Genomic DNA, 19828 nt, shown 5'->3' with positions numbered 1-19828 from the left:
ATCAAGTGCTGCGGTTCAGGCTTGCCAGCTGCCTCCGACTGGAAGCTGGCTCCTGGTGGTTCCCTGACGCCAGCTTGCCAGCCTCAGGTGCGTTCAGGTTTACAGCAGCAGGCAGGATGCCCAGCGTGTGGGCCTGCCATCGCCCCCGTCAGGTGTCTGTCCTCCTCAAGGACTTGGAGGCAAATCCTCGCGCTCCTCAAGTCTCTTGTGTTTATTAGTTAACGTCCGACAGGCGAGCCCTCCAGCTTCAGTCTGCTGCTGCACCATCATTTATCCCCTCCTGCTCAGAACTTTTGTCGCCCCACCCTCTGAAAGCTACAGGCTCCCCCTCAGCCTCAATCTTTATGCTCCTTTCATAGTGGGAGTGTGGATCTCCCCTGGGGAAGCCACATCCCCTGCAGCCCTCTTACTGGGCCTATTCCTTGAACCCCCACATAAAGTTCTCCCTTCTAATCAATATTCATTTTGCAGCCAGAGTGCTCTTTGCAACATGCAAACCATGTCATTCCCTCGTTAAAGCCTTCCATTGGCTTCCCGTGCCTCTTATGATAGAGCATATAATTCTTTTTTTTTTTTTTTTAAGTTTAACGCCACATTATTTGTAATGGCATAGTTAAAGCATCCCTTATTCCTCCTATGCTTGGTAACAATTTTCTCAGATAATTCTATGAATGGATCTGATGATTCTCAGGGATTATTTATAAGGAATTTTCAAAGCCATGCCTCGGGAATACAAAAGAGGTTCTACATTGCTTTCTAGAGTGATTTTCTCTCTAATTGAATGGAGAAGGATAGTCAGAAGCTTGAATTCCAGTATTTTATGAAAAGAAAATAACCTGTTAAACTAAATTATTTAGGAATTAGACATTAAGATCCAAATAACTACAGGTTTGGTTTTAGTGCGGCCATCAAAAAGCTAGATGGGACCAGTTTTCAGATGGAAGCCACATGCTTCTTTAGTATAAAGGATATAATTCTTAACACAGCCTCCAGCCCTTCGCATCTCTCCAGCTTCATCCTGAACATTTCCCGTTGGCTTCTTGTTCATTCCATTTGCTCCAGCCCTGCTGTCTGCTGACAGTGTCTCACCTCTGCCAAGCTCTCTTTTGTCACAGGGGTTTTGCATGTACTGTTCCTTCATGGAATGTTGTTCCTTCCCCTCTTTGAGTAGTTAACTTCTGCTTATCCTTTAATTCTCAGTTCACGCAGTCCCTCAAAAAACTCTTTCTGACTGCCATGCTTATCTTTGAGTCTTTTCTAACCAAGAACCTCTCCTTTGGGGCACTTTCTAAAGTTATAATTTTGCATTTATGTCTAACTGGCCAGTGTTCTCTACAAGCTGGAAGCTCCATGAGGGCAAAGATTGCCTGTTTTATTCATCAGTGAACCCCCACAGTGCCTGGCACATACTAGGTCCTATGTACACATTTGTTGAATGGATGCGTGGATGGATGGACGGATGGACAGACAGATGGATAGGCAAACAATGGACAGATGGGGTAGATTGGCAGATGGATGCATGTGCGGATGGATGGCCAGGACTCTCCCAAAAGAAATAACATTTGCAAATATATTTTTGAAGTAGAAAAAAGAGAAGCACACTCAGAAACTCCAGCTTCAAATCTCATCTCTTTCGTTGCAGACTAAATCATCGTCATGCTTCATCTAATGTTATGGCAAAAAGGACATTGAATTTATTAATTTGTACATTCGTGAATCACATAATGAATCACTACCTTGGTCTAGGTGACAGGAGAGCATGCATTCAAATCCTTGTTCTGTAGGAATTCACAGTTTACTGGAGTCCGCAGACAGGAAGATACATCATTACCTTACAGGGGGAGGAGGACTTCGGGCTGGGATGATGAAGTGCTCCACTGTGGTTTTAAAACTAAGCTTTGCAGAGCCGTGGGTTCCCTTGAGTTGGTTCAGGGGCTGCTGGGGCTGGGAAAGATGGGACTGGGTTGGGGAGGGGGGCTGATCAGGCAGGGCTCGAGCTGCCCACCTTCTTTATAAACAGAGAATCTCCATTTTTTTTAAAATTTATTTATTTATTGGCTTCGTTGGGTCTTCGTTGCCACACACAGGCTTTTCTCTAGTTGCGGCGAGCAGGGGCTACTCTTTGTTGCAGTGCACGGGCTTCTCATTGCAGTGGCTTCTCTTGTTGTGGAGCACAGGCTTTAGGCGCACAGGCTTCAGTAGTTGTAGCACGCGGGCTCCAGAGCGCAGGCTCAGTAGTTGCAGTGCATGGGCTTAGTTGCTCTGTGTCATGTGGAATCTTCCTGGAGCAGGGATCAAACCCATGTCCCCTACGTTGGCAGGTGGATTCTTAATCACTGCGCCACCAGGGAAGTCCCGAGAATCTCCACTTCTTTCCATTTTATACATTGGGGTGCTATCGCAGGTTTTCTCTGCTAAGAGAAGTTGAAAATTGCTGTTTCCAAAAGCTCAGAGAATGATTAAGAAAAGAGCAGTGTTGGTCAGTCTTCTTGGAACAGAATATGTTGGAGCAGAGTCTCTCCTTTTAATTTTTCTTTAACTTGGCTTTAAAATGGTCAGTTAAATTTTTTAAAAAATAGTTAAAAGTAGAAAAGAGAAAAAAATACCCATAGTATCAAAAAACACCTATTAAAAAATTTCCTACATTTTTCTGCAAAGCTGAAGTCTTCTATATGTTAAATTAATATTGATTTTTTTCATATAACTTTATAGCATTTATCATTTTTCCTGTTTTATTATCATGTTTTCTAAATTATGTAAAACTTGGAAATCAGGCAGCAGATGATTGCATGTCCTGTCAGTGGCATCCGGAGCATTCCCTACCCCCTTTCTACTCAAAGTGTGGTCCACGGACCAGCAGCAGCAGCATCACTGGTGAGCTAACTGAAATGTGGACTCTCAGGCCCCAACCCAGACTCCCTAATTCAGAATCTGCATTTTAACACGGTTCCTCATATGATTCTTACACACATTAAAATTTGAGACAAACAACACTGTTTTAACAGGCCTGCAACTCCCTAGGGCCCAGATACTGTGAAGTTGCACATTAACTTATAGAAAACTAAGTTACAAATGCCTTTTGCCAGTAAAGATGAAAACGACTTCTGTCTGGCAGAAAACATAATCCCAAAGGTTATAGTTTATTGCCCTGTAGGGTGTTATTCAGTGTTGTATGTGATTTCAACATTATTTTTTTTCTATAACTACCCACATTCTCAGATCCTTTCTTGAACTAGCTTTACCATCCTGCTGATTCCCTCAGTCATGAATTAAGTAAATCTTTAATGTGTATTTACTGCATATTTGTATGAGTCATGTTTTTAACTTTTTGAAAATCATACTTTGACAGCCAAATTTATTACCATTTTAATAGCTCTATGGTATTCTACTATGTGATTGCCGTGATTAAATTGCCTGTTGCTCTAATGTTAGACTTCCAGGATATTTCTGTCTTTTTATTGGAGTATAGTTGATTTACAATGTTGTGTTAGTTTCTGGTGTACAGCAAAGTGATTCAGTTATACATATACATTCTTTTTCATATTCTTTTCCATTAAGGACATTTCTAATTCTGTACGCATATAAATAATTCTGCAGTGAACATCTTTAAATATAAAACTTTTCCTGTACTTTATGTTTCTTGCCTATGAGCATATTTTCAAGTACAGAATTAATGGGTCAAAGGATATGAACATTTGTAAGATGAGCAGCGTTGGAGTTTGTCAAATGGACAAGAATGGAAGACTCTTCCAAGGTGGCAAAAGCAGCCTGTAGAGGGGCAGGAGGCCACAGGCCCCACAGGGAGATAACTCTAACCGGCTAGACTGTGAGCACAGGTCCTGCCAGGGGCTGGAAAGGTAGGAAGGAGACCAGACTGTAAAGAGCCTGGTACCCTGAACTGCACATTCAGTATAAAGGGAAACCATCTGTAGTGTAAAGTGAGAAGTGACGTGATGAGACCTGTGTTTTAGGAAGACAACTCTAACAGCAGGAAGGCTCCTCCAAGGCTCCTGAAATAGTGCTGGCGACAGACGCTCAGTCTTGAACTGCAGCAGTAACTGGGGATGTGGAGGAAAGATATTTAAAAAGGTACCGGGGATGGGATTAAGAGATACAAGCTACTATGTATAAAGTAGATAAGCCAGAAGGATAGACTGTGCAGCACAAGGAATTATAGCCATTATCTTGTAATAACTTTTAGTGGAGTATAATCTGTAAAAATACTGAATCACCATGCTGTATACCTGAAACTAATATAGTATTGTAAATGAACTATACTTCAATTAAAAAAAAACCAAAACCTTGAAAAATACCATGGGCTGATTCCAAATTTTTGTTTTTTTAATTTTTGAAATGAAGAGGTATAAGGGCTTCACCAGGATCATCCTGGTCATTAGTGGTGGTGACCAGCCCGGACTGTCAGTGCTTCCTGCCGCTCTCTGTGGTCCATGCTGCTGTTCCTTTGGGTTTTTACCTACGACTTTAGTGACTTCTTAGAATGGCAGAGTGCTTAGCTCCTCCCCCACAGTGAGTTACTAGAGGCACCCTGTGCAGGAACCAGCTCTGCCAAAGCATAAAGCATAAATGCCCAAGATGATGAACAGCATCCCTAAAAATAACAAAAGATTAAGCGCACATTCCGGGGAAGTGACAGTGCCTTCTTGTGGAATTTGCCAGACTAAACTGTAGTGGATGCTCTTCACTGTCTCTGTATCCACAAACCAGACCTCCGAGGTGGCTTTGTCAGGATACACATTTCAGACACCACAGGCGGGCAGCGTCCCTCTGCGGCCATTGGGGTGACCCAAGGGGCTGGGCTGTACAGCTGACCCCACAGAGCCCACAGCCTGTCTCATTGTCAGCAAGAAGGTTCAGCAGACTTTCACTATGCGACCAGAGACCAGGGACTCTCAGACACTATCTTACTTCCCCATTTCACAGAGGAGGAAACCTAGAAGTTTGTCTTGGTTACCCAAGGGTGCGCCTCTCCGCATACAGTGCTTCATAGTTGATCTGTGCAAGACAGTACGAGACATTCTGAATGTGGGAGCTCCTTTGATCCACAGCTTTTTAGGGGCAGTAACTCAAAGACAGGAATTTCTAACCTGAACCAGACAGAAAAGAGTAGGCTTAAGATAACAGACTTTACGGCCCATTTCTGTCCCACCACCTCTCCCTCCGTGTATTCCTCCTTCAGGGTCGCCTCATGTCTGAAAATCCCTCTTTGTGACAGCCCCAAACCGAGTAGCATGGATAAATAAATGAAGGTGTAGCAGCAATGAGAATGCCATGCTCCAGCCTGGAGGAATCTCCCAAGCCTAATGTGGAAGAAAGAAGTCCTTCCGGGTAGAGCGTGGACAGAAGCAGTGATACTCACCTAGGCTCTCGGCAGTCAGGACAACCATTACCCTTCATGGGGGATGTGACTGGAAGGGAGTGTGAAGGGGGCTTCTCAGCAGCTGGTCCCATCCTGCATCTCGATCTGGGTGCTGGCTACACAGATGCACCTCACATTCAGTTTGTGAAAATGCAGCGAGCTATGCGCTTAGGTTACGTAGACGGTTCTCTATGTATATTAGACTTCAATAAATAGTTTTTTAAAATTTAAAAGTGTTCCAGCCAACCATGCACAACCTCAAACGACATCTCCCTGCCAGCAATGCTGGTGATGCTGATGGGAGCACCCGCCATGTGTCAGGGGTGGGCTCTGCCAGGCTCCACGTGCGTTAGCCCCTTCAGTTCTCTGGGGAGGTGCTGTTCTACCCCTATTTTACAGGTGAGAGAGCTGAGGCTCAGAGAGGTAAAGTACCCTGTCCAAGGTCACACAGCTAGTACATATGTGCTGAAAAGAGGCCTTGTTTCCATTCCCAGAAGTGACGACTGAGTTCTGTAAGCAGTTTTCTTTGATGTGTCCCAACATAGGAAGGAATGGTTTCTGCTCTGATTTCCCTTGCGATAATGTTTTGGATTCAGGATCTGTCTCATGGATGACCATCCTCCCCTCCCCCAGCACCCCTCGCCCCGCCCAGCCCCAGCTGTGAGGGTGAAGATGGTGGGACAAAGATGCTTGCGTTTGCTTTCCTTATCGCCACAGAAGCGACAGTAAATGACCCATTTAATTAACAGATAGTCTTGAAAGAGCCACCATCAGCCAGGTACTCTGTGGCGTGCTAGTGCCCAGCTCGGATTTGGGGGTTGGCGTTGGCTAGACCCGAGTTCAAATCCTGACTCTGCATTTTAAGTTACATGACCCAGAGCAAATCCCGTGTCCTCTCTGGGCCTCCATGTCCAGCTCTGTAAAATGGGTGCTAAATACCTCCTGCGGTGACTGTGTGAGTTAGACAAGAGATTGCAAGAAAAGCCACAGCCTGACACAGAGGAGCATTCAAGAAATGTCACAGAGAGAAGGAAACCAGGCCCTAAAAAGGTAGCATGGATAGCTCTAGGCCATGGCAACTCTGTCCTGTGCCCACTCACCATTGAGGCTGGAGCAAGAGGCAGGACCCTGGGCTCCCGTGACCAGCGAGACCTCCTGCCAGGCCAAACATCAGCTGGCGTCTAGGGTTGAGCCAGGTTTACATAAGCCTCCCCCAAGGTGGGGCTGGGCTTTCCAAGGACATGGCCCAGCTTGGACAAAGCCTGTGGCTGGGCCAACCTGTCTGCAGCTAGGGGAGCCAATGGCTGCCCAGAGCTGGGATTTCTGTCTCTTCAGCAGAGAGAAGCTTGGATGGGATCATGGGGTGTTAGGAGGGTTGGCTGTAGAGGACATAATGGATGCTTTGAATTCTACAAAAATAAACTCCACTGTGATCAGTGGGGCAAAAAATAGAGCCAAAGAGTACACTCAGTGTTAGGCTGATATGTGTTAAGCAATCAGTTCTCTGGCAGGAGGGTGGCGGAGCCCTGATCTGTGTGCCAGTTTCGGTGGTGTAAATACTCCCGTAATGGACCATTTTAAAATACCAGTGTCATGTCCTCAGATGTGGAGCTGGGCAGAGATGCGCACTGTGGGCACCATTAACATGAGCCAGCACGCCACTGAGATTCCCTAAAAGTTGGGAAAACTTGCCCGCTGAGACATGGGCTCTGAGGACCTATGGCTCCCCCTGGAGACCAGGGCCCTGCTCCTCCAGTGAGCGCCTTCAGTGTGCCAGGCATCACCAGGAGACCCAAGGCAGGCTGCGCCCAGCCCGTGAGGTCCACAGTCCGCTGGGGAAACCGGCGTTAATCGAGTAATCACACTAAGTTATTGCATTCAGCCCTCAGAAAGAAGTACTGTCTTACCTGGAGGGCACACCCGTGCCCTTTGTTTCAAAACCATAATAAAACGGAGACTGTAATTGTTCTGAGTCAAGAACATAGTGCATTCTCTCCGTTTTCACCACACTTATGTTCACTTCATGATATTGAAATCAGGCCTGCTGTCATTTCCGCCCTTTCAAGAACCAGAGCTGCAATTTCAAGTGCCCTCGCAGGTTCTTGTGAAAAATCCATCCGTATACACGCAGGAGAGCACTCAACACAGCCCACTGTATAGCAGCAGCAGCAGTCTGGACACATCCCTCCCGTTCAGCCCCAACGTCAGGCCCAGGCTGGGCCCCCTGGTGCGGCGGGTGCTTCCTCCGCTGCGGAACCATCTCACTTCTGCTTTGCCTCCCAGGTGGTCTTCGAGGCGTTGCACAACCTGGAGCCCCGAGGCTACGTGGTGGGGTGGATCATCGCCATCAGCTTGCTGGTGGGGATCCTCATCTTCCTGCTGCTGGCTGTGCTGCTCTGGAAGGTGAGTGGGGAAGCGCGGCTCCCCCAGGGAGCCCCCGCCCCGACGCCCGGCTCTCCTGTCTCGCCGGGGCTAGAGCGCCTCGGAGGAGGTTTCCCGCTGCAGCTTCCTTCCTGGTGCACGTACAGCGGAAGGAGGGCAGGGTCCCCTCCAGGCGGGGAATGGAGTCTTGGCTCCTCCTGGCGCCACTCACACCTGAGGACTGGACCACTTTAGGGGGAACCCCAAAGTTTCACCCCCCTCTTCTCCTGCCTTCTCTAGCAGAGTTGCCACCAGTCCTAACACAGGAGGGTGGGATCCTCACTCCAAAACAGGAGCCTGGGGAGTAACAGCTGGCACTGGGACGGGGATGGTTAACCCATTTACTTGACATAAAGACAAGCAAAGAAACTACAGAGCCACTCTTTGTCCTCTTCCCACGTGGAATATCGAAAAGATTTCTGCCCAGAAGACTCTAGTAGCGGAGATGGGCTGTATGTCTGGAGTGCTGCCTGGGTAGCTTCACCGGAAGTTCTCCCAACCCCGCGGGGGCTCATTTGCAGGTGCCCCGGGGGGAGATGTGCCCTGCCTTCTTCACCAGGGAGCCCCTGGTCATCCTTCGTGTCTTGCCTCTTGTCACTTTCTCAAGAAAAAAGGGGTATCCTAACCCCCAAGTCTAGGATGGTTTCTTTGCCCCGCACGCTGCTATCAGACACTTGGGGTTCTTGACTACAGGCCCTCTGTCTTCATCAGTAATGGTTTCAGAGCCATTATCTGAGGAAGGCCTGTCTCTTCCGCTGGACGGTAATGTGCCAGGTGAGTGCGGGCCTGTCTGTTCTTGTTTCCACTGTGTCCCCAACTCCTGCAGCAGCACCAAGGACCACAGCTGAGACTTCCTGACACCAAGTCCCTGCCTTTCCAGTGTTCTGGGTTTCAGAGGCAGGTGGAAACAGCCTCTTACGTGATTATGAATGGATGCTTTAAATTCAAATAATTAGTTTCTTTGGGGTTCCAAAATAATTTGTATTTATTGATCAAACGTAGAAACATATCAGTAAGAAAAAAGATGTCAAATATTCAGGAGTGCCCATCCAAGATATAACCATGGTGAGTCCGGAGTTGTCTCCTCTTGAACTTTTTCTCTACATAATAGACAGAGACTGGGCGTTCTCATGGCACCCACTTATTTTTGAATAGTGTGTTAAATTCTCCAGTAAAATACCGGATACATTTTCAGGTGCAGGACCTCTAAAATTAAAGCAATGGGTTCAATTATCACACTGAAAAAAATATAATAAATATACTTCAGAGTATCCAAGAAGTCTAGAAACAAAGGGAAAATGGTGTTTTTGTTGTACATTTTTTCAGATTGACAGTTGGAGTCATTGCTTTAAATTTAGAGCGACGTCACCTGAAAAAAGTAGTTGGAGGTTGAAGAAAAATATACTGAGCGTATTACTTGAAAATAAGTTTATCTCAGGTTCCCATGCTTTTTGGACATCACATGTACTATTTTACAGCCTAACTTTCCCAGAACACAAAATTGTAAACATCTTTCTCTGTCATTAAAAATCCGTGTCCAGCGCTGTCCTCTCCTGCAGGTGTCTGCAGATCCCAGTCCTCGGATGCTCGGGTTCAGATGGCTCCTGCTTTCACCCCTTCTGTAACAGTGCTGCAGTGAATATGCTTGGAGCCAAATATCTGCACAAATCCTTCATGTGTCCTTAAGATGAAACCCTAAAAACAGAATTACTGATTCAAAAGAAATGTGCATTTTAAGCCTTTTATTACGTATTGCCAGTTGCCCTGTAGAAAGGTTATAAAAGCAGTGTATCAGAAGTGCCCATTTTCCTGTATATTTGCCAGGAGCGGATATGACCTTTTTTGAAAAACCTGCCCATTTGTTGTTTGTTTAATCGGCGTGGCCAGATAGAGTCTTAATTCTCCCTTTTCTCCAACTCCAGCTCCTTCCTGCCAAGGCGTCTGGTCTGTGGGTAGAGAACAAAGCCAGCTCAGTATTTGGAATCTGAAGACAGTGAGGGCTTTGGGGGGTGTGTGTGTGTGTGTGAGAGAGAGAGAGAGAGAGAGAGAGGGAGGGAGGGAGGGAGAGACTTCCTCCTGCCTTTGTGCGGACATTTCAGAAGAAAGGGAATGCCGTGTCTGGTCCCATGCACGACTGGGTGCAGACAGGGCGCGTGGTGGCGGTGTGCCCTCCCTCCGGGCCCCATGCTTGGCTCTGCCACTCAGGAGCATCCCCTCTCCGGAGCACACGCTCCCACCTCCTTCCAACTGCCATGTGCTTCGTTTTGCTTCTCTTGTGTTTGTTTAAAGAATGTGGTTGCAGGAGGGGGTGTCATGGGGTCGCCAGCACCCTGAGGCCACCCAGCTGTGTGTGATCCAAAGAGCCAGGGCTGGAGAAGGCAGGCATCACCCTCTGCCAGGGGCTGGCCATGCAAGCAGAGTGGTGGCGGTCCAGGGGCCTTAACCAGACAAGGTCGTCTTAACCGGTGGTGGGAGGAAGGGTGTAGCACAGCTCTGAGAAGGCTGGCAAGTGATGCCGTCAAAACTTTTAGCCACAGACACAGGCTGACCAACCCTCTCTGAGTCCCAATCCTATAAGCCTGGGAGAGAGCGTCTGACTGGCTCAGCTCAAGTCAGACGTCTACAACTGTGGCAAGAGGCTGGAGGTGGCAGAGAGAGAATCTGAGCAGCTTGGGGCTGGGTCACATGTCTCCCACATCCAGACAGCTAAGCCCAGGGTAGGATAAAGATGTAGTATGGAGGTCTGGGGAGGTCAGGTGGGGGTAGGGACGGGGGCTAATCTTAGAAGGAAACAAGAAAGATACCCCAAAGGCGTTCACTCCAGCAGGGTTTCACGGTCGTCCGTGGTGCTGTTGCCTAAATTACAGTCTTTTGTATGGTACTGGGTAGCTATTGCCTCACAATGAATTGCACCCAAATTGAGTTCCCTTCTGCCGTACACATGCACAAGTCAGGAAGGGTTTGGCTGGGTGATTCTTCTGCTCCAAGGGACACGGAGTGGTGTCACACAAGGGCATTTACCTGGTGGCTAGGCTGGTCTGCTTCACTTCGGAAGACAACTTTATTCACATGCCTGGCACCTTGGGTGGGGGTGGCTGGGAGGCTGCACTCTGCCGGAGCCCTCCCTCTCTCCGTGTAGAATCAGGGCCTCTCCATGGGGCCCCTCCAGCCAAGTGTGCCGACGTTTTATGTGGCTCGGCTCTGGGAGAACATGGTGAGAGATGCTCGTCCTCTGAAAGAACTGGCGTGGCATCCCCCTACTGTACTCTGTTGGTTAAAGCAGTCACGTCCCAGCCTGGAGTCAAGGGACAGGAAACAGACCCTGCCGCCCAGTGGGAGGAGTGGCAAAGGGTTAGTGGCCACCTTTTGTCTGTCACATACGTGATGTCCACAAATAAGGGCAAAATCTTAGTCTTTTCTGTAAAACTCACTATGACAAAGGACGATTAGCCTAACTGGACGTTTTGTTGATTTGAAGTAGATGAAATCTCACCTCTCTTCCCTGCGTCATAGATAAAATTATGATTGAGCTCCTTGGTGGGGAAAAAAAGTAAACCTCGGTGCAGGGTTCATGAACACACGCAGCGTTCAGAGTGGGTAGGCTGTTCACGCAGAGCGCCAGTGCAGTAAGGAGCCTCGCAGGGGGACTTTCTTTAGGAAAAATACGTTTCTCTTGGTGGACTAACTAAATAGAATGACTTTATAGGACACTAATAAGGACAAATGAATGTAGGATTATTCTGAAGACCTACGTATTCCTAAAACTTCAACTACAGAGCTCTTTTTTAAATTTTATTTTATTGAACTATAGTTGATTTACAATGTTGTGTTAATTTCTGCTGTACAGCAAAGTGACTCAGTTATACATATATATACGTTCTTTTTCATATTCTCTTCCATGATGGTTTATCACAGGATATTGAATATAGTTCCCTGTGCTCTACAGTAGGACCTTGTTGTTTATTCATCCTCTTTGTAATAGCTTACATCTGCTAATCTCAAACTCCCAATCCTTCCTTCCCCATCCCCCTCCCCCTTGGCAACCACAAGTCTGTTCTCTATGTCTGTGAGTCAACTACAGACCTCTGGTCAACTTGGGTTCCTATGTCTGTAACCTAAGAAACATGCATTATGTATAGAGGTCTGGTATCATATTGACAATTCAGTGCACAGAAATCTGTCAATGAATGGGCCTAATCGTTGAGTTAGATGGGTAGTCTTACTGGTTCTGGCTTCTTACCAAATTTCACATATTCCCTCCAGTCCTTTCAAGGGGAAAGTCACCGCGTGGTACCCAGTTGCCACTGCTGACGAGGAAACACTTCACTAGGGCCTTTGAAGACAGGTGGGCAGTGTTCTGGTCCTCTTTGCTCTCTGGAGCCTCATCTCTTGAAGGTCCCTTTGGTGCGGCTCCTGGCCCTGCTGCCTGTGGTCCCTTGCCGTCACCTGGAGCTCATGAGCCCCAAATGATTGTTCCCCAAAACATACAGGGATGATGGCCTGGTATCGAAAATGGAACAAACGCAGATGGATTTGTTGTGCCACACAGGCCTGTGGGTCAGCATGCTTTACACTTGCGAGCTGGCCAGTACCTTCACGCAGCAAACAGATCCCTGCTCAGTGGCCGGCTCGGGGCAAAGGGACAGAGGTGATAAGCAACAGAGCCCTCGCTCCCTCTTAAAGACTCTGGGGAAAGCAGGTGAGTGGCCAGAGAGGGCGGCTGACCAAGCACGCCCTGAGGGGTGAGCAGCACTTGGCCAGGTAAAGGGCCCACGCCACCAGCTCCTGGCCCCTCCTACATGTCACCATGGTGCCACCAGCATGCCCATCGTCCCCTGTTTATCTGAAACAGAAACCCCTCGGAGGGTCAGCAAATGCCTTCGCCAGAGCCGAGCCCCAGGCTCCCTGCCTAGTGCTCAGTTTCCTGCTCTGCCTTTGGGCAGACCCCAGGGCCTTCCAGAAGGTCGGCCGCTGGCATGTCAGGCACTGTCTCATGCTTGGCGGCAGCAGGTCCTGGCTCCGATGCAAAATCCACAACAAGGGCCCCAAGCTAACCAGAACCTTCTTCAGATTCTGAAATGGATGCTAATGAGCCTTCCCAGAGCCAGGCTGTGAGCAGACACTGGGAGCCATAATTTAAACTTTCTGTGCGAGGATTATGGTAGCCTGCCAAGCCACCGTGCGGGAAGAAAACTTTGAAATAGGAGACTCTTTTAAGGGAGAAAAATCCACATGAGTCCCCTCTCCTTTCCTTTGGCTCCTGATGGGGTTTGAAATGGCTTGGGCCTGGTGCCTCTTCAATCGTAAAGGCTTGTTTATAGGAAGACGTTTCGTTGTTCAGAGGGTGTGTGTGACTTGCACCTTCAAGAAGTGCCTTCAACTCATCAAGCCAGCCTTTGAGTCAAGTGGTAAGAGAGTGGAGATGCTGGGATGTTTTCCCTTCAAGAGGAAAAGCCTCATGTAGGGCCTCAGGTTTCTCTCTCCCTCTCTCTCCCCCTTTCCCTGCTCGCTTGTACAGTTTGCCAAAACACACAGGCCACCACTCAGTGAAGGAGAAAACTCTGCATCCTCCTCCACTGCCTCCAGCCCAGGACCCTTTCCCCTCTCTCCTGTGGGCCGCTTTTGCCAACGAGATGGCCTGGAGCAAAGGGCAGTGCCATGTCCTGGCCAGCCCCATGACCAACCTCTTCCCCACAGGCCCAGCACCTGCCAGTTCTGCCCTCTCACAAGAGGTGTAGAGATGGGCTGTGCAGTGGGTTTGCTATCCTCCCTGGGAAGGACCATCTCGAACCCTCTGTCCCCCAGGCCTGTTCTAAGAGCCTGCTGCTCCAGAGCTGGCTTTGGGCTCCTGATTTTCATTGAAGAGCACTGCTGCTGACCTGAAGCAGAAACACTTAGAAAAATACATCTGTGAAATGGCCCAGAGGATGTGTAGGTTTGGCAGCCCCTCCTGGGGGTCACTGGGGTCATCACCTTCCCTCCAGCTGGGCTGTGAGAACCCATCCTTGCTTCCTCTGCAGAGAAAATGAAAATGCACAGACACGCTTGCGCGCGCGCGCGCACACACACACACACCCTTTGCATTGTCTCAATTAAAACCATGTGCCAGAGACAGTGAGGAATTATTTATGTTTGGAGGTAAATATTGGGCTGATGTTGCACTGTTGACGTCTCGAGACAGAGACGTGCTATGTAAATAGTCAAGGAACTTGAAGGGACCCGTAAACACGAGGCTCTGAATTAGTCCAAAGAAGGAGCGTGTCCGAGGCCCTTGGAATAGCTGCCCAGGAGGCGATCAGAAAGCCAGGAAGGAGGGGGTGGGGATCTCCCCAGAGACCAGCGGCTGTGGGGTTGCGCGGCCGCCCCTCATGCACCCCAAACTGGGCTGGGAAGGAGGAGGCGGGTGCTGCAGGCTGCGGACCCCAGAACCCAGTCATTCTCACTTCTTCCTGGGCCCCAGGCCTCTCTCAGCATCTTCCTAATGAGGGCCATTCGGGGGAAACCTGTTAGGAGTTTTCTGGCAGCTTTTTTTGTTACAAGTTTATAACAGGAAGTTGTGTGAATCTGTCAGGGGAGTTGAGGGAGCTGCCCTGTGGAACTGCAGGCCCCCCTCAGGACCGGCACAGACAAGAAGGCAGAAAACTCCCTCCTCCCTCAGCTTCCAAGGGAGCCAGGTTTGGCTGGCGTCTTTTTCTGGAGGGTCTCCATGAGTGTTTCCTCTGCTACAGACAGAAGAGTTATAAACAGAGCCTTTTGCCCCTCAAGTGGCAAAGCAAGTCCTGGAAGGTTCCAGAAAAAGTGCAGGAAAACACAGCCTCCACTGGGTTGGAACTGAGTGCAGGGCTGTGGAGGGTCCAGCTTAACTCATCGCGGCTCATTTCCCGGCACCCTCAGCGCGGGCTCCGCTGGCCGCGAAAAAGTAGCTTTGCCCAGCGTCTCTCCAGGGTTTTCCCCAAAGTAACCACGAGTGCTAGTGAGGGCGAGAGTGTAGGCCTGCTACAGGAGAGAAATGTCTTTGAAGTCTTGATTTATCTTTGTGGTTAACAGTTTTAGACTTCTTTATGATATATGCATACTTTACCATAAAAATTGGAAATTTAATTTTCCAAAAACTCTTTGAGAAAAAAAGGTACCAGGCAAGGACTCTGTGCCATGTGCCTCCTACACATGAGGACTGGCTACACAGCTGTGTGGCCCACAGGCTGCAGTCCCGAGTTTGCTTTGGGGACCAGCATGAAAAGCTTTCATTGTGTTTCAGGCCTAGAAGAGGTCTGAGAATGCCATCCATCGCTTGGGCAGAGACAAAGACACTGGGGTTCAGGACCAGGAAATGACCTGCCCTGTGGCCGAGCGTGAGCAGTAATCAGAACGCCAGCCTCCCCGTGCAGCGCCTCTGCTGCCCAACCCTTCTGAGTAGGTCCTATGGCGCTGGGCAGGCCTGGCATGACACAGTTGTTTGGGGAACAAAAGCTTGATAAACTCAGAGCCTGGGCTTTGGGTTCTATACCGAAAGCCAAAACCAGCACGAAGGTGATAGTCTCTTTTTCTGAAACGGAATTCGTTTGATCACGTAAGAAACAGTATTAGTTTGGCAGAACCACCTCTAGACTCTATGGCACCTTTGTGCAGACGAGTAAACAGCGCCTCTTCCTCCAGAAGCTTTACTTCCATCCGTCAGAAAATTCAGAAAATCTACTGGTTTTGTTAGAAGAAGACACCTGACTGCCCTCTGCTGGAAAATAGTTGTAATACATTTACATGTCTGTGATATGAGTGGCACCTCACCCCCTTTATGTGCAGTGCACAACCTGCACTCCCCAGTCATGAGAGCGGACTGTGTTTTAAGAAGTGGTCTTTGGGCTCCAAAGAAGAAGGACAAACCTCAGTGGCAGCTCCAGTCTTCCATCCAAGAGACTACACACGGGTTGTGTTGGGAACAGGGCTCTGGAGACCCTGCCACGCTGGGGTGGGGCAGAGAGTTTGCAAGGCTGTTTCTAAGAGAAGCTCTACAGTTACCACCAGCAGGGGTAGAATTTTCAAGACTCATGCTGACACCACTCCACTTGAGAGAATAGAGCTTGCTTTTGGGTGCCTACAGGAGATGATACGCCATCACTTTGTTGTAACAAGTGTGATACATAAACAAGAGCACAGGAGGGCCTCCCGTGAGAGTTGGGTCAGGCGCTCTAAACCTTGCTAGATTGCACACGCTGTATCAGATCCTCACGCAAGCGTAGCTACGAGAAGGTGAGTTGACCCTTGTTCTCCTTAGAGATGAACAAGGAAAGTCTGTTCAACAGGACAGGGCACAGTGATGCTCTTTCCATCTAGAACCCTGTCAGCTGCCCCTCTGCCACCCTTCCCATTGGGTATTCATTCATTCAGTAAGTCAGGAAAAAAAAATGTGGAGTTCTGATCAGTTAACTCTTGCTGTGTCACAAACCAAAGTTTAGGGACTTAAAAACGACCACCATCTACATAGGTCGCAATTCTGAGCATTGGACTGAGCTTAACAGGGCGGTCCCCTGTCTCAGCGGGGCTCACACCCGCACCTACAGGCAGCTGGGGGTTGATGGATCTAGGAGGACCTCAGCTGGCTGGACTCATCTTTCAGCAGCGAGACCAAACTCGTTCACACAGAGGGCAGGCAGGTTTCTGAGACAGCAAACAGGAGTGTAAAAGGTCTTTGAGCCTAAGTGTGGAACTGACAGGGCATCACTTCCCATGCATCCAACTGTCAAAGCACATCATGGCACAGATTCAAGGTGTGAAAAATAGACTCTGTCTCCTGATAGGACTTTCTGCAAAGCCACAGTACAAGGCGTGGATACAGGGGCATTTTTGCAACTTATCACTGGCACTAAGTAGAGGTGAGATGCTGAGCTCTGGGGATAAAAAGCACAAATCCTTAGGAGTCCTAAGACAAATGTGATAGATGATAAGAGAACAGACAGTTAAAGCTCTGCTTGATTGATGCCACAGTAGAGATATGTTACTTCTCTGGAGTTAAAGTGAGTAACCGGAGATCACTGAAACATCACACTCTCCACAGGCAGAGTCATGTGCTGAAGAATCTTATTCTCATGTTACATCCAGCCTTCTTTCTACGATTATGTTCTCCTCAGCTCAGAAGGTGCACATGACACATTTGCCCTGTCAACCACATCTTTATTTTTCAAGAATGAGATTTCAAGCAGTAACTTCTGAGTTAGACCTTTCCATGAAATCTTAGGTCACTTTCCTGGTGTCCTGTGGGTGTGCTTTGAGTATGACAATGACCTTTTTCTAATTATCCAGAACGTTCAGGCCAAGTCCCCTTTCTGCATTCCTTGCAGAAGGGAGAAGGTGGTAAAGATTTGAGGAGAGAGAAGTGTGTGTGGGGGTGTCAGAAAGTGACGTTCTGACAGATGTAGTCTGGTGCCGGGAAGACATCTCCAGGGGACTCATTGTCTGTCTGTGAAACAGGCCTTTAGGATTGAAGCTCAGAACACAAGACCCTTGCCAGCTGTTCTATGGAAGCTTCCACTCCCTCCCAGCCATCAGACTGGCACCACTTTGCCGACTACTCTCCAAGAGAGCTCTCAGGACTCCCTTGGCAATGTGGGTGGAGGTGACCAGTGCTGTCTCGGCAGCTCTCTTGACTGTCCTCATCTTCAGCTGGGCCAGTGAGCCCCTTTCAAGGAGTAGGAAGGAAGATGGTGCAGTGAGACTGTGGATGCTTGGTTCATGGTGAAGGAGTGTAAGGACAGATGCACAAAGGAGTTAGATGTGCCCATGAGCCTGGGTTTGCTTGATGCTTTGTTTAGGGCTGGTTTTGTATGTGCTTCCACCATTGGCAGCAGACTGCAGAGATTGTTAGTCTTGGGGTTTTCAAATATGACTATGGGAATTATATGCCAATGACAGTGTGATACCACAAACCTGCCACACAGCCTCCCAGCAGCAAGCCAAGTGTGCATGTCTGTTTCAGCTTCCCTATTCAAGAGGATTGAGACAAGGATTTGAGGGCAAGTCACTTACTTGGAAGATGATCTCAGGAAACACTGATATGGGACCAGGGAAGAGAGGGCATGGAAGGAAGCTAATACAGGATGTTATCAAGCTGGTTACCACTGTGGGAAAGTGCCACGTGAAGCATGTACCTCAAGGTTTCTCATCCAAAGAGAGGGGGAGCTGGGGTATTTGTACACCCACTCCAATCAGTCATGTTTAAGGGCAGATGCAAGAGGATGTCTGATCTCAGAAACAGAGGCCACTAATGCTAGGGAGCACAGGACAAGAGATGCCAGGTCTTCCTGAGCTTGGAAGAAAAGGTCAGCTGTGGGTTACAAAAAGTGATTTTTATATGGCAGTAGTGCCTATGCTGACTGTGTGAGAAGAACTGGAAATTCATCCTTCCATGTATGAAAAGCCATAGACATCAGAAAGAAAGGTCTTTTCAGAACTAAGCTAAAGGAAACTGCCATCGTGGCTCAGGAGGAGTTGCCAGTTCTAGGGGGGTATGCACTGCCAGCTGTGTTCCTGGCAGCTCACGAGGGTCACAGATTTGAGAGAAAGATCTAGAGGACAGCAAGATAGGATGCAGAGCTGCGGGGACTTTAAAACACCTATTGTATGAGAGCAGTACTTATCAAAGTATTCCACAGTGGCCAATCTCACAGGATATTAATAGATGTATCAAAAGCCAAATAAGTTTGGGAAATTTCAAGTCCCTGACTTCCTTAATCTTTTCCTAAAGGTCTGGTTTGATCCTTTACTGTTCTACTGTACATTACGAATCTCTTAGAGTATTGTTTCCGAACTTATTTGACCATGGAAGCTGTTTTACTCCCAAACAACCTGTGAATAGCTCAGTAACTGGTGTTCCCCAGCATACAGTTTGGGAAATACTCCACCAGAAGCACATTACAAGGAACAAACAGCTTATCCTAAGAAAGCCTGCAGGAAGTCCATGCATTTTGAAAAGTGCCTCCAGGTAATGCTTTTTCTAAATCAGCCTGATCTGAGGAGTTTTCCAAGCCTTCCTAGCTCTGTGAGCGTAAATCACACCTCCTCTGGGTCCAGGTGGCTTTGGAATCAAACCGTTGATTCCCCAGCATCTCTAACGTGGCCTCTCCTCTTTCTGCCTTTCAGATGGGCTTCTTTCGCAGAAGGTACAAAGAAATTATTGAAGCTGAGAAGAACCGGAAAGAGAATGAAGACAGTTGGGACTGGGTCCAGAAAAACCAGTGACCTGCCAACCCCCATCACGTGGCCCAATGGTTCGCCTGTCGTCCTGATCTTTGTATCTTCCATATTTGGAAGAAAGAATCTTCTCCAGATTTTTCGGAGGCCCCACGATGCTGTTCTCGTCCTCATTCTCTCAAGCCCAGGTGCCAACCTGAGGCAGCCACTTCGGCGAGGTCACCTGACTGGAACCGCCACCACTGCCTTTTCCAGCTGAACTCGGAACTTTGGAAAGCCAGCTGCAGAGCTGGGCGATATTTATGGATGCAACATGCATGGTCAACCCTCAGGGGAAAACTGTTACCTAAAAGTATTTTTATAAATATAAGCCTTTTATACGATTATGTCTTTATATTTGTATCAATGTTTTATTATTTCTATTAAATGGTTATATAGTTCACTCAAGCACTGATATCTGGCCTGAAATCTTGGAAATACATGTACCTTCATACAAATGTTAAAGGATAAAGATCTTATTGTACTTTGGAACTTGCTGTTAAAAAAGACTCACAGATGAAATCGTCTGAAGAAACCTCATGTGATGAATCCACCGAGCGGGCGGTGCTATATATCAACTGTGGTTGGGGCTGACCCTGAAGACATTTCACATCTTTATTGCCTGGAGTCAAGTGTGAAGCAATGTGTTAAAGAACAAAGAGTGTTTTTGCATCTGTACCTTTCATTGGAAGATTCCCAGCAGGAATTTGGATGGAAAAACCTGACTGCTGAGGTCTGTTCTGCATCACCTTATAGAGCAGACATTTTACTCTCCTTCCACTTAGGTTAAGACATGAAACTTGGAGC

General features: G+C 48.1%; 1 protein-coding gene across 2 annotated transcripts in view; it reads left to right on the top strand.

Annotated features, from left to right (window-relative positions):
* ITGA9 (integrin subunit alpha 9) overlaps positions 1-19677 on the top strand; it is a 338515-nt gene extending 318838 nt beyond the window's left edge. Inside the window, exons 27-28 of one of the 2 annotated variants that reach the window (XM_057705604.1) lie at positions 7661-7780; positions 18932-19677. In XM_057705604.1, coding sequence (XP_057561587.1) covers positions 7661-7780; positions 18932-19030 — 219 coding nt within the window. In that variant the 3' untranslated portion in view covers positions 19031-19677. The remainder of the gene's footprint in view (positions 1-7660; positions 7781-18931) is intronic. The other variant, XM_057705605.1, reaches the window with a different exon arrangement.
* The last annotated feature ends 151 nt before the right edge of the window (positions 19678-19828 follow it).

The sequence above is a fragment of the Hippopotamus amphibius genome, chromosome 13 (genome assembly GCF_030028045.1).
Source record: "Hippopotamus amphibius kiboko isolate mHipAmp2 chromosome 13, mHipAmp2.hap2, whole genome shotgun sequence".
Lineage (NCBI taxonomy): Eukaryota > Metazoa > Chordata > Mammalia > Artiodactyla > Hippopotamidae > Hippopotamus > Hippopotamus amphibius.
The sequence above is the reverse complement of the archived record's forward strand: the minus strand, read 5'-3'. Positions and strand labels throughout refer to the sequence as shown.